The sequence below is a fragment of the Microplitis demolitor genome, chromosome 3, assembly GCF_026212275.2.
Source record: "Microplitis demolitor isolate Queensland-Clemson2020A chromosome 3, iyMicDemo2.1a, whole genome shotgun sequence".
NCBI classification, from domain to species: domain Eukaryota; kingdom Metazoa; phylum Arthropoda; class Insecta; order Hymenoptera; family Braconidae; genus Microplitis; species Microplitis demolitor.
The window spans coordinates 16840508-16867397 of record NC_068547.1 but is presented as its reverse complement, the minus strand read 5'-3'; the positions used below and the strand labels follow the sequence as shown (position 1 = coordinate 16867397).

Sequence of the window (26890 nt, the reverse complement as noted above, 5' to 3'; positions counted from 1 at the left end):
GCGATGTTAAAATACTGGTGTTAAACCAGTGTCAAAAAAAAATTCCACGTATAACAATTAGAAAAAAAAGTGCGTTACATATAAAAAAATATAAAAATTTAATGAATATTATTTATCTGGGGGAATTTTAAATTTTACTATGTACTTATTTAAATAATTATTTATGCTACACATAATTTATTTAAAAATTACACAATTTCACGGCCACCATTTCAATCACCAATAATTTAATTAATTAATATAAACACTGTTTAATTGTAGTGATCGAGTAAATAAAAATATTCACAGTCAAATATTTTAACACCTTCACCATTTGGACTTACTCCGGTTTTTTTTTTTTACAGTGTATTATTAAAGCTATCAATAATTTCTATTCTTATAAAAACTTACTACCCAAAATTTAACTTTACAAATTATAATTAATTTTCTGATCGAAAATAACTGTATCTACTACACGGAAAAAAAACTGTTGCAGCTACAGGCCCAGTTCTATTGCAATCATAGGAATAGTCTTGAAATCGTAACAAGTATAATAAAGTGAATCAGTGGAGTTGGAAATCAACACCGATAAAAATATTTTTTTATTATATATATAATATATAGTATATACAAACATGTGTGTGTGTGTGTGTGTGGAAAAAAATATATATCATCGTCGTTGATTCTCAACTCCACTTATCCACATTATTATACTTATTACGAATCTGAAATTATTCCTATGACTGCAACAGGAATAACCTGTGGCTACAACAGGGCGGTTCCTGTTGCAGCATCATTTCTTTTTTTTCAGTGTAACAGTTTTTTTTCTTTTACTCTTCGACAGATCGACTAATAAATTTTCGTACATTCGGATTATTTTCAAAATTTCTATTGAAAACTTTAATCAATAAAAAAAACTATATCAATTTTCAAAACTAAAATCATCATAGACTCTTATAACTATAGTCGTATAATAAAAAACTGCAGTAACATAAAAAATAACTAAATAAAAAAGTAAACCGCACGGCAGTTATAATAAAGACGAAACAATATGCAATAAGGATAAAAAAAGTTATATAAACCTGTACTGTAATACGACATTGGACCTTATATGTACAACATTATTTTCTTATGCGCTCAGAGAAGTAAACGGCCGGCGGCACTTCATTAAAAATAAATTTCGCCAAGGAGCCACCGGATATCCGTGGCTTCGCGAGGATTTCCGAGCTCGAGGCAACTCCTTACTCTTGGCAAGTACGCCGGCAGTGGCCATAACTCTGTTCATACTCATCCTTACATACTTTCTCTATCTCGTTTTATTCATCCACCCTTATACTAAAACTCAACCTCAACCTCAACCTCAACCTCTTTTTTTTCTCTTTTTTTTACTCTCACCTTTTTAGTAGTTCTCTAGTTCTTGCGACGCGGTACTCCAACATTACGCCGCACTTTGCTCTCAGTAAATCTACCTACTCAACTACAGACAATAACTATACATATATACATACTTGCTGCCTTTATTCACAAATTTATTTAACATTTTCCATCCACTTTACCATCAATTACAAATCATAACTTCTTGCTTTTAGGATTTTGTTTTATTGCTTCAAATTTTTTATTTTTATATCATCAGTTTTTTTTTTTTAACAAACGAATAAAAATTGTTAAAAATATTTCTTGTTCTTAGTTGAAAAAAAAAAATATGTATTTATTTTATACTGCAGTATTTTTTTTAGCAGAATATTTCTCGTATTCTGTGAGATCCCTGCAGACTATAGGAATGAGCCTAGAGTTACCAGTGGCACTGACATCTCCATAAATCTTAGTGTACCGTCGAGATGGATCAAGCGAAAAGCGACCACGTTTCACGGGGTTGGTTCAAGGAATATACACACAGCTGTGGTGGTATACGTGGTGTCTATTCATCTTACTGTATACCTACATCAACATCTATAGCTTCATCTCCATCTACATACAATCTAAACGTGCATTTACATTTACATTTATACATATATCTATATCTACGCCTCTATAAACCGCACATATATGTTATATCTGTACATATAACATATATAATGCATGTATATGAGCTGAGAGTAAGTTGTGAGTTGTGAGGGTGAATTTGCGCAATGCGCGGCCACATACATCATACAACACATACACACACTCGAGTATGCGCTCTTTACTTCACGTACCGGAGACCATTGAAAGTGGATTCGTTTTAAATTCGTCATACTTTATACTTTCCTAGAAAGTGCATGCATTTCTTATTTTACATTCTTGTCATTTTAAATCAGCTAAGCACTACTGATATGCATATGCAAATATCATTTTTTTATATATTTACAATTTTTATTATTATTTTTTTTTTCTTAAATATTATTATATAATCATTAGAAAGTTTTGTAATTAAAATTATTCTTAAATAAAAAAAAAAGTGAATGAAAAAATGATTTTAACGTAATTTCAAAATTATTTGTGCCCGAGTCAAAAATAAAATTCGAATAAAAGACTCAAAAGCCTCAATTCCTTTGATGTTTTATTTGCTGTCCGAAAAGTAACTCTACTTTAGTACTCAAAATCCTCAATGAGAACTATGAGGTCTAAATGCAAATAATTTAGCGATTTTAAATTATAACTAAGTCTTAAAATCTTTAACGAAAGAAAAGTTATATTTAGGACTTTGAAAAATTTTAGATAGAAAAAAAGAGGGGAGAGAATACGTCGAATGAGACTTTTGAGGTTCAAATGTGGATAAAATTATTCCTGTATGTTTTGAGTACTTTGAGGCTTTAATCCAAATTATGTTATTCCAGTTTAGTCCTCAAAGTGGTAAAATTGGTCATAACTACTACTTTGAGGATTAAACGAGGATAACTTTCTATACTGTTGTCAATCTTAAAATTTTAAATTTATCCTCAAAAACTTCATTAAGAACTTTGAGACTCAAATCCAAATTTGTTTTTTGACTCGAGTGGCTTTTTTTAAAATATTTCTTAATAACAAATAAATATATTTGGTACAACTAAATATGACAGTTGATTAAAATAATTATATACTTTTACGGAAATATATCATTTATTTGTGGTAAGTACTCTCTAAACATGAATCAGTAAAAATGGGTAAATATCCACTGACTCAGTGGAAACCAAACCACTAATTTCAAAAAGTGGTTCTATTGGCACTCAGAATCAGTGAATATTCACTTATTTCACTTATACATGTTTAGAGAATAAATGATATATTTGTGGTAAAGATATTTAATTTGTGACAAATAACCTAAAATTTGGCGATACTATAAATACATTCAAAGCTCTTATTTATTTTTAGCAATTGGATCATTTATTTACCGCAAATAAATCACTTATTTCACGCAATTAAACTACTGAAATATATTATATTTTTCTCACAATCAAACACTTATTTTGCCATATCCAAATATACAATATCTTTGGCTCAAATGAATGTTAGTTTGCTTAAATCTTTTTGCCAGTGCACATTTTTCAATGTTCCAAGTACTTATACTTTAAATACCCTAAATAAACTTTTTCCACGTGTTCAGTCATGTATTTTTGTCTTTAACACTAGATATCTATTCGGGCCTTGGACTTCAAGTGTAAAAAATTGATGAAATGCTTGCTGATGAAATTGGGTTCTTAGCAATTTGCCTAAAATAGGATTTTTCCTTTTTTAAACACGTGTGAGCCCCCAGTTCTAAACAATCACCGAAATAATTTTTATTATTGACTCTCTCTAAATCTGAATATTCACTAATTTTCACTAATTTAGTTCTAAAAAGCACGGCATTCCTGCAAGCCGGAGATTAAAAAAAAAATATAAAACCTGATATCTCAACTAGAAAATTTAAAATTAAATAGTTCATTATATTTCTAAAGGATAAAAATAATTAACTTGAAAAAATAATACCGTTGTATAAAAAATATATATAATAATTAATTTAAATAAATATGTAATAATAATAATAATACGTGTAAGTACAGTTTCTAAAAGTTCTATTAAGATAGTCTAGTAGGTCAGGTATATAAGCAATGCGGTATAATATTGGTGTGTCAGAGCGTCATTCAAACTGATCCAGAATGATCCCGCGGGATTTGGCTGCGCGACCCTTATTTGTAATTGGCCGTGAATGTCGTGCACGTGAGAATTGCCTCTATATTATCTACACTCCAGCATCCTCGCCGACTAGACATTCATATACTTTTTATTTTTTTTTCCTTCTTCATCTTCTTCTTCTTCTTCTTCTTCTTCTTCTTCTCTTTTACTTTCATTTTCAAAAGCTCGCAAAGTAAAAGCTACGTCGGAAGACAATCGGGCACGTTGATATAGAATATCATACTATAATACACTAAAGGTATCTTCATATTCGTGGGGTGCAACTAAACGACACAGACAACGGGAATTGGAGTATCGAGTGAGTATGGAGTCATCGGAAGCACGTCGACTGCTGTGTTAAAATACATGAAAACAGGTATATATATGTGCGGATAAAAAGAGAGCAATTTAATGGATTTTTATTTTATTCGAACATTGTAGCTGTGTAGTTATTGGTGTAGTGGTAATGGTGGTAGCGGTGGTACTCTGCTGCCACTACCAGTGGGATTCAGATATTCAATGTTGGCGCACCTGTATGGATATTAAATTAACACCCGTAAGCCGCAAGTATTAACAACTTTGCAAAAGATTATATGAGATTATGAGCTCAAGCGTAACACGTGATTTTTAATGCTCATTCACATCCCCTCTATCATCTCTCTCTAGTACAAACGAATGTGTAATTTATAAATATTTTAATAGCCACATAATCGTTACGTGTCATTCTGATATCTTTACAATCACGTTAACATTCATTTTTATAATAAAAATCGACAATTGAAAATTTTAATTAAATAACCGTCTATTTATTTTAATATTTTATTTATAAATATTTATTAATATTTATGATTATAATGATTCGTCAGTAAATAAATTCATTTAAAAAAAATTTATGACAATTTTAGGTGATTTCAGCGACGCTATGAATCATCATTACAGTATTTCCTTTTTATGTTTCATCAAGATTACACTTTGTCAATGTTATTTATTTTTCAACACTGAAACTTTTTTTTTTTTTACTTAAGCAGAAAAATTAATTACTACCATATTTATTAAACCCAACTTGAGTCATTTAAATAAAAAAAAATATTAAATGCCCGCAATTAAAAGTTTTTTCTTTGTGTAATAAATCCAAATGAAATTTAAATAGAATTTGGTAATTATAAATTTTTCTTCATGAAATAAATAATTATATATTCAAATGAACATGTCAGAATTGTAGATTTATGAATATAAATGAGTAAACATAGAATATATAATAATATTTATGCATGTATGATAAGCAAAGTGTATTATATAGCAACAGTCATAATTGATATGCATGCACATATAAACGTATAAGTAAATATCTACAGACAATAGAGAAATGTGTGTACACATGCTGGATTCTGGTTGGCCGTTGACAGCCGCTAACCCGCCGAATACGGATGACATCGGTAATCCTCACTCTCATACAGGTTTGCGTTCACTATCATCTATATTGCGTGGCCATTTCCACATTCAACTGACCACTGCCCAGCTATTCTCCATATAATACTATAACAACACCCACCTACACCTACACCTACACCTACACCTACACCTATACCTGTACCAATACAATATCTGTATCTATTCTCTTGGTTCCCATTATCAATACTCGGTCTCTCTCTTCATCGCTCGTACGCTCCTGCGTATTCTATCCACAATATCTATACTATATACAGAATACAGCATACGAGATAGAATACAAATACATTGTCGTATAGTAACCACACATTCAGTAATAGAGTAAGAGAGAGAGAGAGAGAGAGAGAGAGTTCACTGATATGAGAGAACAAGAGAGAACGTGGAGTAACTATATCCTATAGAATAGGATGCGACGGTAACAGAGCAGACTGCTAGCTATATATATATGTATATGTATGTATGTACGTATGTGTATGAGTGTGTGTGTGTGTGGTAACGGGATAGAAGCTTGGTGGAAGCGGTGTGCGGTGCAACCATACTAATCCGTCGATGGATTTATGGTCTTAATCACCGGCGGATTATCTCGGACAGCCGCACCGCTCTGCCACGAACCGAAACATACGCCTGCCTCTTTGCAGATAACCACCACGCCGACCAAACACCTCGACATTTTATACTAAATCTCTTCGTGACATTTGTCTGACCGATTTTTGGCTTACTAAAAAAAAATTTATTTATTTTACAAACTTTATTTTATCCACATTATTTGGACGTTTCGTTATTTAAAAATTTTTTTTAATTATTACTTCTATAATTCATTCAAAAATTATTATTTATCTCTTCTTTAAATAATTTCTAATACATGAAAATAAAATTTTATAATAATGTGCAGTATAAAAATACCTGTTAATAAATTAAGTCCACAAATTTTTTGAGTATTGCGTAAATAAACATTTTTATTTGAAGCTTAGAAAGTCCTAGGTTATCAAAAATATGTTTAACTTTTTTTCATCTCTTAATCTTATAATTAAACTATTAAAATATTAAGACAAAAAGACTACTTGCTTTTATTTTTAAAATATAATTTCTAATTTTTTTAATAAATTCAATTTACGTACACTGTAAAAAATTTGCGGAGTGAGTTTGGATGAAATCTGGAGTGAATGTGGAGCAGATGACTATTTATTTATTCAATCCCCTCGGAGTTAAATTCACTTTGAAGGGTAGTTTATTTTAATATTAAAACTCGAAATTGGAGTGAATGCGGATTTAAATAAAATTTAGACCACTTCGTTGAAAAGACAAACTCTCTATTTACTCCGTATGCGGAGTGATTTTTTTGAAACTCCGGAACTCCGAATGTCGAAGTGAATTCGGATTCAAATAAAATCCGTTGTCACTACCGATTTTTTACGGTGTAAAAATATAAAATTTATGTATTTGTTTTAAAAATATTTATCAACACATTCGAGTATTTATCTTTTATAGTTTGCTAAAAGCAAAAAAAAAGAGGAAAAAAAAGTTATATCGACAGTATATCGCGGAATCAAGAGGTCTCGACACGAGAGTTTTTGGGCTTCCATAAATCCCATGCAATAGCGAGAAAGAGTCTACTACCTATACAGATATAGGTATATATTGATATAGATACATGTATATATAGATACTAGACCTATAATCCGCAGAACGTAGTGCAGGTCCTCGTAACGAAAGCCACCGGGGCTCTGGGAATGAAGAACGTTCCATCGGTGTGTTACAGTTCGCGAACGAGAGTGCAGTTGCGGTACCTGATATAACCTAGCTCTCTATCCTCCTCTCTTCATCTCTTCATCTCCTCATCGTTTCTCCACCCCAGCGAAATCTCCAGCCAGCACATACTCGATGGATAGAAATGGAAGCTGGAAGCCCAGTCTACACTCAGGGACCAGTAGCCATCTATACCTTACCCATCTATACCTCACCTCCACTACCACCATAGGACCTCTTTCTCTGTCTCTAGAGTGCTATACACCAGTAGAGATATAGAATATAGAGTTATATAGTTTATAGTATGTAGCTGCACTAGTCTAGCTGGTAGCTGGTAGCTGGATAGAGTTTTGGTACATGGCATATAGCGTCGGATAGAAAGGGACTAGTATAGTGGCTCACACTGTGTGCGGTTCCATAAATCCATCGGGAGATTACTGGCGCAAAGCCTTCCTAGCTGTATGCGCGTGGACCTCTCATTTTCTATCTTCTATTATTACTTTTTATTTTTTTCACTCTTATTTTATAAATAAATATATAAATGTATATTAATTTATAAATTTTTTTTGCAGCTTTCATTGATAAAGTATCCGAATATTTTTTTTTAATTAACTTCAGTATCATAATTTTTTTTTTTTGGGCAGAAAAAAATATGATGTTAGATCATAACTGAAGTTAGATGACGTCTAATGATTTTTTGTTTTTTTTTTTTTTTTTAAATGATAGATTATAAAAAAAAAAATACTTGAAAAAATTGCACCTACAGTTTTTTTAATTTTCTACATGTGCATATTTTTAGTTTTTTGAAAAAAAAAATCCGAAAATTTTTATTGTCTGTTAACTTCAGGATAATAAAAAATTGAAAATGTTAATTTATGTACAATCCTGAAATTAGCAGAAAATAAAAAATATACAAACTTTGTCTTCAATGATTTAATTTAAAGAAAAAAAACTTAAAATATACACATGTAGAAAATTAAAAAAGCTACAAGTGCAATTTTTTTAAATGTTTTTTTTTTGTTGATTTGTCGATTTTTAAAAAATTCAAATTTTAATAGACGTCAGCTAACGTCAGTACCATAATTTATGTTTCATATTTTAAGTTGATTGAAATAACATGTAGAGTTATTGAAAATATAATATAAGTTGAGTGTATACTTGAGTGTATATGTAGTGTAGCATCAAGCGACGAGACAAGATACTCTTGTGTGAGGAAACGACGAGATGATGTTGATTTTGTAACTGATACGCGTCAATGCCGGCACTGTGCCAACGGCCTGATGACTAGACGATTTTTATTATTTTGTGAGAGGTTTTTTTTTTTAGTTTAATATCTTTTGAGAGACAAGGAGGCGAGTTTGTTAAATAGATTGAGTTACGGAGGATGATAATTCACGTGTCAATTTGGGTTGTTAAACTCATTTAGAGCGATAGTGACAAATAAAGATTGTAATATTTTGTACATATATCTTTAGAAGGTAAATAATTAAATAAGGTAATATCTATGGAAAAGTAAATAGACTAAATAAAAATAATGGTTTATTAAGTACGCGTTTAAATTAATTAAGACTTTTGTAATTTATGATTTGTAAATTATTATTATTTTTATTTTAAATTGTTTAATAAAATAATTTAAATTTTAAATAAAAATTCTCTATATTTGTATATCATTCATGTTATTTATCACTCATATAATGGCGCTCGTATATATTTTCAATATGACTGTTTGATTATCGTGATAAAATGATAAGTATCCACAAACGATTGGTTAAACATTACGAACATTTCTCATTAGTTTATATTTTAAGTTATCTTTAGATATTTTATCTATTTATTGTTTATTGAATAGGTATAAATAATAACAGCATTAAATTATTGTATCAATGAATTTTTTAAGTTTTGTCAAAATAATTTATCGAAATTAGTATGAAAAAAAAAAAAATAATTTTTTTTTGTTTGTGTAATTTTATTTTTTTTTATTTAATAAATTGATATAATGTATTACTGTGTCCATTGACGAGTTTAATTATTTATTGATGTTTTCTATAGTTTTAAAAATATCTAGAGAAACCTATTTTAAGCTCTGATTAAATTTTTTATTCATGATCGACGAATATAAAACTACTTTGCAATTTTTAATCTCGATTATTTTTAAACGCCATATAAATTTCGTAGAATAATAATTTATTTTCATGAAATTTATTTTATTTTGTGGTTCGTTTTATAAAATTTGAATTTTATATTTTCAAAAAATAAATAAGTTATAATTTTTGACGAGTTCTTTGAAAATTTATCATTAAATTTTTACGCGATAAATACTTGTACTTTTTTATAAATTATTTTTTTCGATTTTGGCTCTAAGTAAAATTGCACACAAAGAAATTTTATAGTAAAAGTTATTATCTATAGATAATTTTTTTGTCGTACTAACTATAGTTGTAGTAAAATTTTCAAACGGAAGTCGATAGTAAGCAATCCGAATTGTAGTATCTACCGACTACAGTAGACTCTGGTCATAAGTTACATCGGACGCTCTACTCACTCTCACGTCAATTTCATTTTTTCCCTTAAGTAAGAGTATAGACAGAAATATAACTTACAACCAGAGTGTACTGTATATGCTAAAATCTACAATCATTGATGATAATCAGAAATTATAACTTTTATTATCTTAACTAATTATAACTATTATTAACATCGTAATTCTTAATAACCTGCTGATAATAGTTATCATCAGCCTAAATAATAATTACTATTTAAACTAATAAAGAATTTAAATATCGGCGTTACAGATCAAATGATGCTCCATTATTTTATGTTGTAAAAAAATACTGATTATTGATGATGATAAAGTTTTCTTTATCACTCAATCCTGGATGGTTGCTATTTTGATGATCATACCCAATCATTTAAAGTTACCAATAACAGCTCCAATATTTGGAAATTTTTATTGTGTTTGGTCTTAAACGATTGTATTGTTACTTATTTTAATTATTTAAAGGACAAAATGGACATAGCTAAAATAGGGATGTATATAAAGGATTTAAATTTATATAAATTTATCCTATTTTTTGTATCAGAATTTTTTCAACCTTGAATGGTAACAGTTACCATCTTCGATTGTAACAATTATAATATTTAATAGTTACAATTAGCATCCTCGATAGTAACCTTCACCACCATCAATTGTTACTGTTATTATTCTCAATGGTAAAACTAATTATTTTACCACTGAAAAATTTTCCTGCCATTTCCAATAGTTGATATTAAAAATTTAGTATCGTAGATAGTATAATTAAATTTTCTCCGTGTTATATTAGGAGTAATGTCAATGAGAATGAAAAATTAGAAAAAAAATTTTAATGAAACTCACCCGTACGCGTGCTTCCGTTAGTCCAGTCCACATAGCTATTTCTTCTCGTGTTGCCATATCAGGATATCGATTCCTCGCAAATGTAGATTCAAGTTCTTGTAATTGTTGTGAAGTAAAATGCGTCCTCTGTCGTCTCTGTCTTTTATTTTTGGTACCATCTTTATCACTTGCGTCATTCATACTAACTACACCAGATGTAACTTCAGATGATCGCATTTCTTGTTTAACCTCAACTGGTGTTCGAACTCCTAGATAAAAAAAAAATTATTTAAATATTATTCAGTATCAATCAGAAATAAAGAAATCAACTAATTTTTAAACCGGATATGAATTATAAATTTTTCTCAGTTTTTAAACAAAGATGTAAATGAAATAACAGTTAAAAGTACCGTGACTATAAATCCATAAGCTGTGAAATTACAGGTGATAGAAAATTTATACTCAGTGCCCAAAGCTGGGAGCTATAAATTTAAAGTTCTGCATATGGGCCCGTACACCCGATAGCAAAGCGTCAGTAAAGCGTCACTAGTTTTTTCCTCGCCCCAAACTGACAACTTTATGATTGATAGAGGCCCATTAGACACGCGTTATCAACGATAGTTTGCTGCAACGTCAGTTATGCGATATAATATTTAAATCTCTTTTGATTGATATCCTTATCTAGTATCCACCATAATAATTATTTTTTATTTCAGGTAAAATGCATTTTTTTTAATCTGCTTCTCTTCAAGCTTAAATTGTTTTTAATCCTACTCTATGGTAGAAAGCTATTCTGTAAAAAATTAGCCGAGTGACCGGGAAGTAAATGCAGAGCGGATGACTGTACTTATTTAATCCCTTTGGAGGGAAATTCACTCCAAAGAAAAGTTTAATTTAGTATTGGAATAAAATTCGTAATCACTCCGAAGTCACAACCGATTTTTGCAGTGTACTGCAGATGTTTTAATTCGAAATATCAAATGAATCGACTTCATTCGATTATCGAAATCATTACTCTCTTAAAAATTGTTATTTAAATTAATGTTGTTTAATTATAATCAATATTCATTTAAAAAATTAAACAACTTTTTTTTAAAAAATGTTGAAAAATTTATTTAATTATTATAAATTATAATTTTGTGAATACTTGTCTTGAATTTGTTTCACGAAAATGAATGAAGCCATGTGTAGAAAAAAAAATAAAAAAAAAAATAAAAATGTATGAATGAAATGAAATGACTAAGTTGATAGGAATGATCTATAAGTGTGTATATTCTCAATGCCGCGGTATATAAACATGCTGGACTTGTTCAAGAAATTGCAAGGAGACTTAACCCTCATCCCTCGGATTATCCAGAGTGAAGTGAGAGATCTGTCCTGGTTGTTGTTAACCAGCAGCGTATAAGACAACTATACTACTGGCGCTACCATCAGGGATATTTCAATTTGCGGGGATTTAGAAAACGCCAGTTGAGTCTTGGACAAACAACCAACTATAAATGTCGGCATTGTTTGGCACACTCAATCTACTCTGTCATAATCTTTAAATCTTCAATGATCAACTCAACATATACACTACTAATTCTTCGTATAAACATTAGTAACACTTTACATCTTAATATACTAGAAAAAAAAAAAATAATAAAAACAAAGAGACTATTTTTAATTTATTTTTATCTCACGAAATTATTTGCCATCTTTAAACTTTAATAACTTGTCTTCTAATTATCGTATCTTAATTTTAAAAATGTCAATTTAAAGCTTATAATTTTTGCTAAAATGCATATCTTTAGTTTTTAGATCAATGAAGAAATTTATCTAGAATTTTTACCTTTTCTAATGTCCGTTCTTTGATTGTTATTCGTTCGATTTCGTGGTTGTGCTGTAGAAAAACCTCCCGAAGGTGTTGTCGGTGTAGCACCTGGTGTACTTGGTGTACTTCCACCAGGTGTATGGGCACCATGTCCTGAAAAATCGAGTCTTGCAAGGCCACCATTTGTTTCATCACGATAATCATTCTGCGCCAACACTAAAGACAGAAAAATTTTCAAAAATATAAATCAAAGAAATTTAAAATTTTTTATTAAATACTTATTTTGTTTTGAACTTATACTCAAATTCTATTTATTATTATTTATGAATCGACTATACAAACAGTAATTAATCATTAAAAACTTATTTTAAGTTAGATAATAATTATATTATATTTAAAAATGATCCCTACCAACAGTTTTAGTTTTTTATTTTATTTATAAATAAACAAATTCTACAAGTCACTTAACTCTGTGACGTGGATACGTTTATTTAGCAAGTATATTTATTATTTTCATTATTTTTATAATACTTTTTATACTACATCTACATCTCTTTCTACATTCTTGCCCCGCTTCAAAAAGAAAATATAGCGAATAGCGAAACACGCGGAAACGCTGAGTTTAAACTCTCTGTTGAATAAAACACGAGTTTTCTTTTTATTTTATTATATTTATTTACTCATTTTTATTTTATCTATTTTTTTTTTTTTTTTTATTATTAAACTCTTTACAGAGTTGTTTCTCTAGATAAATACCATCAGAGACAACTTTACGATCACCGGTCAATTTTATTTTTCATTTTTTATTATAGAGTAAAATTAAATTATAATATTAATAATAAAAAAATTTTTAAATTCTTTGAACTTTCAAATTAAAATCCACGTGTCACATTATTCAGAATATAAAATTTTATAAATATAAAAAAAAAAAATATTTATTTTAATAACAATTTATTTTTAAAATTTATTTAAATCATATAAAATTATTTTTAAATCACTGAGACATTTATGAAGCAGTAAATTAAGTAAAAAAAAAAAAAATTATGTAAAAAAAAAAAAAAGTATAAAAATGAAGAAAAAAAAAAGAATAGACAATAAATATTGATAGATATAAAAAATGATGGCAGTCGATTATTTTGTTGGTAATCCAATTTAGTGAGTGGCTTATAAGCGCGACATTAATCGACGTTCTTTCAACCGTCTCTGGGATATTTATCAAGCTCTGAGTGTGTACAGTAGGGCCGCGAGACTGTCGCACGAAGCGAAAGAAAAAACTAAGAAGAAAATAAAATAAAATAGAGGAATAAAATTAAAAAAAAGAGTAAATGAGTTGAAGCTTTAAGTCTTGCACGAGAATAAGAACGAGACAGACAGAGACTGCTGTAGCCTGAACCGCGACCAACAAGTTAATCGTTTTAGTTCAAGTCGTTTAGTTTCATTTCATTTAAGTTTAGTTATATTTGGTTAGCACGCGGCTCATTTTGAGGGACGCTTCTCACAATTAGTCGGCATATAACTCCCGAAGATTTATTGCGACGACACTAACGACATAAGGAATCTTAGGATTCTTGTCATCGTGAATCAATGTAACTATACCATGCAATAAACTTTTCGATTATTTTATTAACAAAATTTATAAATTTAAGTTACAAAATTAAAGATCTATTTATTATTTTTATTTTGTTATATTTATTTTTTTTTTTTTAAATCAAAATACTCATTTATTTGCTAATTTTAGCGATAGATTTATTTATTTATTAATAAATTTTTATTTGACATTTATGATTTTATCTTAAAAGTCTTGAAAATAAACAAATTTAATTGATTTCTCATTTGTCGAAACGTCTAACAGATACAGATACAAAAGAAAAATATGTGTTTAGTTTTTTGTATGTATAGAAAATATTAAGTTTAAACTATCTTTAAAAATAACACAGGAACAAACTTTAAATGTTTGATTACAGCAGTTGGAAACACAGATAAATTTGTTAGATTAATACCTACTCGAAAAAATTTTTAACATTTTTTTTACCTGGCCTTTATCAATAACTTTTTTTTACACTTCAAATATTTGTTTTTGTGATTATAATTTTACTCTAAAATATAATTTTCTTTTAATATACCAGCCCGAGTCGAAATCTAAGGCATGCCCTTAACCTAAATGAACATTGAAAACCTACATTAGACATAATCATTGTAAAAGCTTGAAATGAACAGAATTAGACTTACAAAGGCTTGAATTGAACTTACTTAGTCTTAAGGAGACCTGAATTAGATCTACAAAGACATAGTACCTGAAACGAACAAACTCAGAATTTTTTATGTCGACTCTTTGTTGGTCCCAGGCTGCTTCTAGGTCCTATTTCACTCCTAGGTGTCATTGATCTACTGACAAAATCGCTGGATCACTTTCTGCAATTTTTTACCAGCCTTAGAATTTTTTAAATCGACCCTCTGTTAGTCCCAGGCTGCCTGTGGGACCCAATCCGCCCGTGGGTGTCATGAGCCCACTGGAGAGATGACTGGATTACTTGCATCAATTCTCCAGCAGTCCGCGAATTCAACAATTTTACTTTTTTTTAGTATTCCTTGCAAGTCCTTCCTCCTGTTAAGTCTAGTTACGTTCGTTTCACAATTTATGTCTTTGTAGATCTAATTCATGCCTTTGTAATTCTAAGTAGGTCCATTTCAAGTTTTTACAATTATTATGTCCTAAAAAGTTTAATGTAGATTTTCATTGCTAATTTACGTTCAAAATATGCCTTAGATTTTGACTCGGGAAAGCCGATTTAAAATTTATTGATTAAATAAATAATTGAATAGAGTTTTCAATAAATATCTGATACGGTAAAAAAAAACCATAAATAAATTTGATAATTACTTTTTTAGTGACACCCTGCGGAGTTCTAAGACGTAAGAACTAAATCAATTGCCGATTACTGGTCAGGTTCATAGAAAAATAAATTTTAAAGTAAAGACAGTTTACCGTCAGCTTGGACCCATAACTCGTCACTTGGATCGGAACTTTTCAAGTGACATTCGATACTTTTTTAAACAGTATCGATTACAAGAATTTGAATCCTCTGAAGATGTACAAATTTAAAAAAAATGTTGAAATTACTTTTTTTTTTTAATTTAAAGAAATGTTTTATGACTTTGCTTAAAGTTAAATTTTTCGGTGATACTCTATCATTTTTAGAGTGAAAAAAAGTGTAAGACAACGACTCGATGACATTCCCTCTCATTTTACTACTAATACAGGGTGTTTCTTTTTTAGGGACACGTGTTTTCACGCCTGGATACATTTTATGAGCCCTAATGTAGAACTCTTGACCTTCGGGGAAAAAAAATAGTATTTTAGTTGTAGAATTTTTAAATATCTACTTGAAGATGTGACCTTTAATAAATCTTTCAATTATTTATTACCCACACGAGGAAAAAGTTAAGAAAAAATGATATCGTTAAAGAAATTCATTTTTTTTTACTTGTGTTATATATAATAAATGATGAATTTTCTTAATTCCCGGGTAAAAACAATAATTTGATTTCAGCGTAATTTAAAAAATTGAAAATAAAACAAGTCTAGCAAGACAAAAGCAAGTCAGGTTTAAGTTCTTTTTGTAATAAATGAAAAACATATATTTTAAGATATGAAAACACATTTGGTTTTAACTTGCTTTCGACTAAGTTGTCTTACTTAGTACCGATTTACGCCAACTAAGTCAAATTGAAGTCACGTTGACGGATTGCACTTAGTTGACTCAAATTTAAGTCAAATCGAAGTAAATGTGACTTTAATTTAGCTTAGTTACCTTAAATTATTAAGTCAAATCCATGTCAAATTTGACGAATCGAACTGAGTCGACTTAAATTTTTAAGTTAAAAAAATCATGTTGAAGTTAAAAATTGATCAGTGGCCTATATATCAAATGTTAATATGATTTTAGTAATATTTAGTCGATGTAAAAGATCAATATTTAATATATGTATAGACTAATATTAAATAAATTGAATCAAATATTTAATACATATAATTTATCAGATGTTAATAAATCATTTTATCAAATGTTAGTAAACTTTTTTCTTAGTGTATAAATAGTCATTTTTTCTTAAATATTTCTTCTCTGAAACTAAATCATACAAATACATTATTTTTATTTTATTATAATTCATAAAATTTAAAAAAAATAAAATCCGTATTTAATTACAAAAAATATTATTTTAAAATGTAGACAAAAAATAATGTCATTTAAAAATGGAAAGACAAAAGAATAAAAATAATTATAAATAACAAAAGTAAAAAAATTGAAAAAAAAAAAAAAAGTGTGGTAATGACTTATGAATTTATGACTTTTCTTTTGGGATGACTTAAAGTTATTTTATACTAAAGACAAACCCAACATGTCGTGGATGATTTGAAATAGGGGCTAAGGGAGAGACGACCGAACAAATATCTCAGCTGCCTTGGTGCGTTTTTTACCCGCGGGATATATTAGCGCCCGCTAATCCCTACGGGTTTTACAGACGGCTGAGCACGCGTTACTCTCACTCTCTTTCTCCTCTTTAAATTTTACTTTCACTTTTCTCTCTCACTGTACACTATACTATTACCACTATTATTATTCTTTATTCCCGTATTATTTAAAAATATATAAAAAACAAAAAGTAGTAACTGCAACTCATGTGACAGCTTCAAAAATATATTTTTTATTTACCAACATTCAAATTTCTCATTAAACTACTAAATTAATTTATATATTTATTTAATCAGCCTCACTGATATACATTAATAAATTTCACCGATTTCGATTGATATTCAACATTAACAAAATAAAAAAGTAATAAATGGGTGATATATTTATAAATATGAAACTAATAACGAATGATGAATTAATAGCCGAACCAAGTTAATATACATTAAATATTATGTGGTGATATGAGAAAAAATGTCGCGTGTACGTGAATAGAGACACGTGACGATGAAAAATTTGTAGGTGGTTAGTGGGGCGTATCGTCTATACAGTCGGTGTTCAATGACGATGTAGATGAGGGTTCATAGCAGCCAGGGGTCACTGAAACATCCGTCACAGCTGCGGTTTTGTACGAAAGTATCCCACGAATTTATTTTTTTTCTTTAGATTTTCTTAGACGCTAATCATTTATTGACGTACATTTGAGTGGCAAGCCCTTTAAATATCAAATAAATTATTCGTTTAATTTTTACTAATTATAAAATATCTATTTTATTGCTTTAGGTTAAAGATTACTGGATTCAATATTCAAACTACACAGTAAAAAACGAATCGTCAAAGTGTAAAAAAAAGCGCGTGTTAAAGTTCTGAGTGTTGAATTTTTAACACTTTTGTGTGTCAATTTAACATACAATATTTATCTTGTTTGAACTGTCGCAATCGATTGATTTTTTAACACACAAAAATGTTATTTTAGTCGAAAGTGACACTTTTTATATGTTACTGTCAAATCAGCACACAAAATATGTTAAAAATAATCTTGACCATCACAAAAGAATTTTTTGAAAATTTTTTACTTTTAATATATGCGTGTGTAACTCTTTTTAACATTCACAATGTGTTAAAATAACATAGAAGTAAGTGTAAAACGATCGTTTGACACACGATATGTGTTGACTTTGACACATCCTTTCTTACTGTGTACACATTGTAAAAAGAGCGGTGTTAAAAATAGACTCAATTTAACATCGCGTAGTGTTAAAATAAAATAATGCCAGTGTAAACGGTGTTAAAATACTGGTGCTAAATCAGTGTCAAAAAAAATTTCTTCATATATAAATTAAAAAAAAAAAATGTATTACAAAAAATTAAAAAATTTAATGAATATTATCTGGAAATTTATTTAACACCAGTAAAGAAAATTAACACTGGCGGTGGTATTATTTTCACACCACTTTCGGCGTTGAAATTTAACACCGAAAATTTTAACATCTACACCATCTGAACTTACCCCGGTTTTTTTTACAGTGCAATATTATAGATATATATAAATAGATTTTTTTTCCGATCGTAAAGATTTTGGGTTGAGATCAATAATTACTAAAACAGCTTGTTAAACTTAGTATTAAGATAAATATAAATGAATGAGAGAAATATATAGTATAAAAAATAGATGAGGGAAATGTCAGGGGTAAAGTATGACCGCGTGCCATGAGCACCTGTGAGTTCCGCGTACTTCAGAGGATATATAGCGTCATATACATAACAGTTTAGTGTCAAATATATCTACATATATTCATATGTATTACTTATATATATACATGGGTATAGTAGTAGTAGTTGTTGTAGTAGTAGTATATACTACAGAGAGAAGAAGTTGAATAATGTGGGTGCAAGAAAGTAAAGCGGACTCTCTTCCTAATCTCCTAATCCTCAGCTTCCTTAGGAAGTCGTTTATTAGTCAACCACGCTGGGCGTTTTACGTCGCATTCAAGACGACTAAGATTTAACTTCTACTATACTACTACTATTACTACTTTGTGGTTTTTTTGAGTGACAAAGCATCAGTATGGCCGCGTATTTAATCACTTTAAAGTATTAATAAAAGATAAAAATAGTAGCTTTATATTTCAGGAATGAACATCAGTTTTTGGTGGAAATAATTTATTTATAATCTTATGAACAAAAGTATTTTTTACTTGAATTATTTTTAAAAACTATACGGATTTCATTTGAATAAAATTGGAGCACTGATAAGCCAGTTTAATAATCTTATCAACTTTTTATAATTCGAAATAAAAGTTTAATTTTGAAAATATTAAACTATCCGGCGGAAGAAAAATAAACGAGTTTTTATTTTCTGTAAGCAGTTTACGAATCGGTTTAACCCGAATGTTTAAAAGCTTAGGAAAGCTTAAACCAAAACCTATATATATAATACATATATATAAATAATTTGTTTAGTTTGAACTTGACTTAAAAGCAACAAAAACAAATGTGTATCTGGAACTTGAGAACGAAAGTTGGAAAAATAAGAAGGCGTTTCCAAACAATACGTCCTCTATATTTTACAGCGATGCTAGGTGTAAAAATCGACGGACGGAAGTTCACACGAAAAAATGTTTAATATAAATGTGGAAGTTGAATAAATATCTGTTTATATAAAGTTGAATTTTTCTCACAAGAAGGCACTTTGACGTCCCCTTTTGTTCAGGATGTCGATCACTTGCGTGGATTTTTCCTCTTACGTATTTTCCGTAGATTTTAAATTTATTTTCTCATCTTCTCATCAATACGCGTAGACTAACTAAATATATATCTATACATATATGTAGTACATAGTAAATGTATTATGGAGAGTTAAATAAGGAGAGATGAGATTGAAGCTGGCAGTAAGTGCACGCAAACTAATATAAACCCGAGCAACCAAGCAAGTGAGTAAGTAAGCTAAAGACTACAGCAACTTGAGCGAGTCGAAGCGACGGGACCTGACGTTCTGTAGGCAGCTGAGATAATGGGAAGGAAATCAGTTCATTTCTATGTTGATCCTACGAGAATCCTATCCTAGATAGAGTAGTATAAGTATATAGTACATATAAAGTAGAGTATAGAGTGTCAGTTATTGGCCTATGCTATGAGAGACTCTGAGATTCTTCGCCACTTTGTCATCAAGAAAAAATCGAACCGGAAAATCGACCGCGTCCGGTTACTTTCACTTTGTTTTATTCTTCTGTAGCCATTTAACTACACCATAAATTAAAAATGTTATTAAAGCCAGTCCAGATCTCTGTGTGTCTAAATTTGAGTAAAAAGCAGATATCCGTCGCACTCGCACGACATTTCATATTTAACTTGCGGTCAGATATTTTTGTTGATTCAATAATGTATTATATGGACTAATTTTATTCATTATGGGCGTTACTAAAAACAGGAAACCGGAAATTTTTCAAACGACACTTGTGCCGTACTTTATGTCATTTCATTTTTTGTTGTACATATATACTTAACAGTCCTTTAAAAACATATCTATTCTAGTTGGGTGGTCTTTTATTTTAGTTGTTAAGTACTTTTAAAATGTTATTTTTTTATAATAAAAATATTTACCAGGTAATTATGGTTATGATATTTTAAATGGATCTGTTCAATTTTTACCATGAATAATTGAATATATTTAATTGATGTACATTATTTATTAATTATTCAGAAAATTTAATACGCGATCAAAATTAAATGTCATGTTCAATTTATAAATATATTATTTAATAAAAATTATAAATTATAACTTATATATTTATATATATATTTTTACTAAGTCAAATATTTAAATATTTTTATGACTGTAAAAAATTAAATATATGAGAGGACCAGACAAAATGTGTGACCAAAAAATTTAGGTTAAAAAATTTTTGAAGTCATATATTAGAAATTTGATAATTATTTACAAGCAATTTGAAATGACCGAGGCTTATTTTCGCGAAACTTTTTTTTTTGTGATTTATTTTCAAATTGAAGACAGAAAAATTAATTTAAGTTGCAGTAGTAAAATATTTCATTAATAAATAAAAATAAAAAATCATCTAATTTTTGAGATTCACTCGAATTATTTTTCGTGCATTCGAAATTAAATTTTTACATAAATTTACCATGTAAATTCCGTCTACTGGCTAAATATTGTTCAAATATAAAAAAAAAAAACTATCTTCAATTTTTGGAAAATTCATTTTTTTAACTAAAAAATCAAAGTTATTCAATTTTTTAAAAATATATAAGCAAAATGTAAAAGATCTGAGATACTTGAGATTAAAAAATTTAAGTTTTTCATTAAGTTCCTCACTGTATACTCAGCCTCTTTTATAATATTTTCCTAACAATTGCTTATAAAAAAAATAAGGGCAAGAAATTTAAAATAACTTTAATTCGACTCTATTCAATAATCAAGTAATGAATCTCTTATCCAGTTAATTAAAAAATTTAATAAATAAATAATAAGTAGAATTAAGTTTGTTATACTAAGAAAGCAATCAGGATAAGGGATTATAAGAGTGTGATACTTTTAGTTGACTTAAAATAACTTGGATTACTTTAATAAGAGGGCTAGAAGATTTTACCCCTTACACCTTAACCTCAGCCTCGTCCGTTAGACTGCGATTTTGTGGTACAGGCGAGACGAAAAGAGCAGAGACACCAGAGACACATAAGGCGAGTCCTGAACTCCCCGGGGAGGGTTGGCTAGCCGAGCAATTTGTCAACACTATTAAAGAAATAAGAGGTAAAGCAATACACAATATATATAAGGGTTGACTCGGAGCACATCTGCCAAACGCACCGACCAACCACTATACAAATATATATATAGATATTTGTATGTACACTAGTAGACTAGTTAGTTAGAATGTGATGATAATAAAAGGGGTACTGAATAATGTGACTTGTATAATAGAGAACTACACAGGGGTAGTTGTGTTGGGCCACACTTAATGTGACCGTATGGCTACTCACCCCGTTGGCTAAATATTGGGATTCACATTATTGTTGGCATTGATCAAGTAAACTAACAGATTTTCTATACACGCTCTTTTATCATCTTGATAAACGAGAGGTTAAATATATGTCAAAATATATGATCTATCGATAACTAAACTTTCATTTTAATTCATTTATTTTTATTTCAACTCAATACTATTTTTACTAATATTATTATTATTGGTATTAATGAATTAATACGTTGGAATATAATGTATTATCAAAATTTTAAAAATCAAATAGTAGGCGGGGAAAAAGAATTTCTTGGCGTAAAAAATTTTACTCTTCCCAAGAAAATTTTTAACTTGGCTTAAGAAATTTGTTGCATTATGAATTGAAAACAAAAATTTTCTTAGAGCGAGAAAAAATTTCTTGCACTAAAAAACTTTTTCTAGTTTTAAGAAATTTTTTTTTTTTCATTTCATGTTGCAACATTCTTCTTGCGCCAAGAAATCCTTTTTTTCTGTTTTTTTTTTATGATACCAAAAGTAACAGAATTGAAAAAAAAATTTTCTTTTAAATAAACAAACAAAATACTCAGAAAAAAATTTGAAAAATTGCATGTCAATAATTTTTGAAAATTTATGTTCATAAAAAAAAATATTATTTTGCCCACAGAAATCTTGTTTGTAAAAATAAAAAAATTGTCTGATGTCTGCTACTTTCAGTATCATATATTTTTAGTGCAAGATCTCAATTATAATAAATCTATTGAGCGAAAAATTCAATTTACTTTTTAAAAATTAAACTTCCATACTCTCAAGTAACTAAAGACATTTAATTTCTCAGCTCTTATCGTTACTTTACGACGTCGTTGATCGTAACTGAAGCCCCTATTAATTATCCAAGTATTCATTATTATCGTAATTTCTATTCATTTTAAATTGAATTTTAAACAAAAAAAAATTTACTCTTTTATAATTATTCAATGCAATTACCTAATACTCATTACGTTAGCAATTAATTAATGATATATTTTTTTTATATCATAAATAAAAAAATTAATTAAATTGTTTGCTGATAGATTGTTGGGCTTCATATTTAAAAATTTTATACATGCCGAGAAAATTGAATGCTTCTCCAAAATAATTTAAAATTTTGATACTTGAAAATTGAAAAATAATTTGAGGTGATTTTTGGAGATATAATTATAAGCTTCAAATGCATTTTGATAATAAGTTCTATAAAAAATATATGAATTTCGGGTTAATCGAAAAACCAATAATGTTAAATAAAAATTAAAAGGAAACTTAAAGTATTAGTGTCATTGGAATAAAATCGAGTTTAACCGGCACGATGTCAGTGAAGGTTCAAGCCCCGGATAAGTCTGCCTTATCCCGATAAGCCGGTGAGTTAATGAATCACAAAACAGGTGGTAGTATCTTTCTATCGTCTAGCTAAACTTCTTCTTCTTCTGATACATTTTCTTTACATTCTCAGACAATTATATACTAGCTAATAAATTATAACACTCTGGCTATTAATATCTTCATACATATATACATTATTTCTCCTTGCTACTACACTAACATGCTCTCTAAAAGTAAATTAGCGAAATAAGTCACAAGCAAATAGTGAATATTCACTAATTTTTACTAGTTCACTTTTAGATAATGTACACCGAAAAAAAAATTATTTTCAGTGCACGAAGAAATTATTCTCGTATAAAATACTATGGTGTTAGAGTGAAGCCGGTCCATGTTGGCACCTGCAGAAATTGAAATACACCCGAGTCAAAAAAAAAATTCGGATTTAAATCTCAAAGTTCTCAATGAGGTTTTTGAGGATCAATTTAAAATTTTAAGATTGACAACAGTATAGAAAGTTATCCGAGTTTAGTCCTCAAAGTAGTAGTTACGACCCATTTTACCACTTTGAGGAGTAAACTGAAATAACATAATCTGGATTAGAGCCTCAAAATACTCAAAACATACAGGAATAATTTTATCTACATTTGAACCTCAAAAGTCTCATTCAAAGTATTCTCTCCCCTCCTTTTTTCTATCTAAAATTTTTCAAAGTCCTAAGTATAACTTTTCTTTCGTTAAAGATTTTAAGTCTTAGTTATAATTTGAAATCGCTAAATTATTTGCATTTAGACCTCATAGTTCTCATTGAGGATTTTTAGTATTAAAGGAGAATTATTTTCTGATGGGCGGCAAATAAAACATCAAAGGAATTGAGGCTTTTGAGGATTAAACTATAATTTTGTTTTTGACTCAGGCACACATGTTAAAATTACCTATGGCCATAGTAATGTTTGCAACAATTATATCACAAATTACTGTAACCATTGTCAATTTTACTATGGTCATAGCAATTTTTGCATGTGTTTACTTTAATTTCCATCAGGTACCCAACATGGTTCAGCTGTCTTATGACACCATAGCATTTTAAATAAGAATAATTTTTCCGTGTGAAGAAAATATTTTAAAACACAAACGTTTTCGGGAACCAAGTCAAAATTTTCTTGAACCAAAAGAGTTTGTCTTGGTCAGAGAAGATTTCTGTCTATCCGAGAAAATTGACGTTTTCAAAAAAATTTTATTGAATCAAAAACATTTACTTTTAGTCGAGAATTTTTTTTTTTTGTCTATGATCCATTTTTTAAGCGTTTCGATACTGCTCTTTTCACATTCAAATATCATGTACCTGAAGATCGGAACGTTTGTCGTGCAATAAAAAAAAATATTGAAAGTAAAAAATCTACTGGATGACTAGATTTCCGAAATTTTCCGCATATAGATGCCAGTATGTCAGCCAAAAATTTTAGGCCACCCCCAATTTCCGGAACTACTCCTTAAGCAGTTAAATTACATAAATTTTTTTCATTTTCGTTGCGCAAAAAACGTTCAGATCTTCAGGTACACCAAATATCCTATTTTATTTCAAAATTTTTCATCAACTTTATAAAAATTTTTTTCTTTATTCAAGACTAACCATAAATATGTTTTTCTTATTTAAAAAATATTTATTGTTGACAAATACCACTGGAAAAAAATAACAAATTATTTACCTAAATACCAAAAAAATATTTATTGTTTATCTTCGTAACAAAATATTTTCAATTATATTTATAAACAATTATACTGAAATTAAAAGTGTATAGTTATCCGACGGTAACACGTGCGTTAAAACATATGAGAATGATTCGTATGATAACAGAACTTGGTCATACAAATAAGTCATATACTTTAAAAATTTAAATGTTGTAAAAAATAAGTAATGGTACCTTTTTAAAAATAATTATAAAAACCAAACTTACATTTCATTTTCTCCAAAGGCTCATGGCTGAGTTGGTGACCAGGATTATGGAGCATTGAGGTGTCATGATGTGTATTGGCATGAACATCGTGATGGTGCATAGCACCTTGAAGATGGTCACCGTGCAGTCCAGCCATGGAGGCTGCTGCAGCGGCATGCTGGTAGTGCTGGACCGATAATCCAGTCGCTGAACCGGTCACCAGGTCCTGGAGACACAGTTCAGTATTACCGCCACCTCCGCCGGCGAGTTCGAGGCCACCCCCGCCCCCGCCGCGCTCCATACTGTAGAAGGTTAACGTCGTGCCGACTGTTCCGTACACTTCGGACAATAATACTGCCCTCCACTTGTTAACAACAACAACAACACACTTAAATAAATATTTATATCAATATAAGTATCAATACCAATATTTATCTCACAAAATATATTAACACTAAGTACAATTCTTTCAGTTCATCAGCTTATTGACATGTACAACATCTAACAAACATTTATAATTTTTAAAATAATTAGTAACACACACAATTATTTTCAAATAATTGCTGTCAGTTTCACTTCAATCACTTTTCCCAACTCAGTGTTTGCATCTAACTTAAATTTCATTTAATGTCTAATTTTTTTTTAATTACAAAAATTTCACTGTTCCAAAAAAAATAATTATCCAATTAAATCCTGAGTTATTAAAAATTTAGACGTACACTCAACAAATTTAAAAAAAAATTAGATATTATTAAAATTCGTAAATAAAATAGTAGTCCAAGACTTGATCTGATCAACAGCACCAGTAAAAAAAAGTTGACAATATTTTCCACATAACTATTTATAGCCCGAGCTTTACTTTAAATACTACCACTCGCGACTACAACAGTTACCGTTATGAAGCTAAAATACAAGATTCGCCAGACTCACCTATAACGCGAGCTGTCGCGGTATGTCGTCAAGACCAGCCTCCGCGATTCCGCGAGTCGACGCACACAGTCCGAGTTCAGTCTACGTGTGCTGTAACACAAACCGCGTGACAATGTAATTAACCAAAACAATATAACATAAACTAATTGGTAATTAGCATCCAACATCCAATAAATTAACACGATTTTTTCAAAGACCGTAAATAATTAGCGTTTTATTAAAGTACCTAATTTGTAAAGTTAAGTCTCTGGAGGTTGTAAAACAGTAGCTATTAACTAGCAGCAAAAGCTCATGGCTGGTGATTCGGAGCTTTCAAGTCAGGTATGACGGTAAATATTTTTAACCAGGTGAGCAAGTAGTCACAACACCAATTGTACCGCCGCGTTGTAGATTTCAGTAGTGTGTACAGAGGGTCGACGAGGAGGCTTAACCGATAGAGCCTTTCGGACTGGCTGCCGGCTTAAGTCCGTAAGTCGGAGTAAGCTCACGGATCTAGTGGTCTTGGGTGATGTTATACACTGTGCTTGTACGGTAGATGTGCTAGATCTGGCTAGCTGGCTTCTGTCTAGCCTAGTTGTGTTGTGTTGTGTTGTGTTGTATTGTATAGTGTAGCTTGCGTAGTGTTGAGTAGTAGCCGCCTAGTTATAGTCTTCCCTCACTATTATACTCTCTATTCTCTCAATACTAGCCTTCTCTGTCCTGGTTGCCGGCTAGCCAGCCTGCCTGACTGTCTGACTGCGCCGCTCATGTTACGATCCCAGACTTACTCC

General features: G+C 29.6%; 1 protein-coding gene across 1 annotated transcript in view; it reads right to left on the bottom strand.

The window, feature by feature from the left end:
• The window catches only part of LOC103572375 (pituitary homeobox x), a 34754-nt gene extending 8121 nt beyond the window's left edge, over positions 1 to 26633 (bottom strand). Inside the window, exons 1-3 of the mRNA XM_014441108.2 lie at positions 25212 to 26633; positions 12471 to 12668; positions 10661 to 10908 (exon numbers count right to left, since the gene is read on the bottom strand). Of these exons, the coding sequence (XP_014296594.1) occupies positions 10661 to 10908; positions 12471 to 12668; positions 25212 to 25491 (726 nt within the window). The 5' untranslated portion in view covers positions 25492 to 26633. The remainder of the gene's footprint in view (positions 1 to 10660; positions 10909 to 12470; positions 12669 to 25211) is intronic.
• Positions 26634 to 26890: the final 257 nt, after the last annotated feature.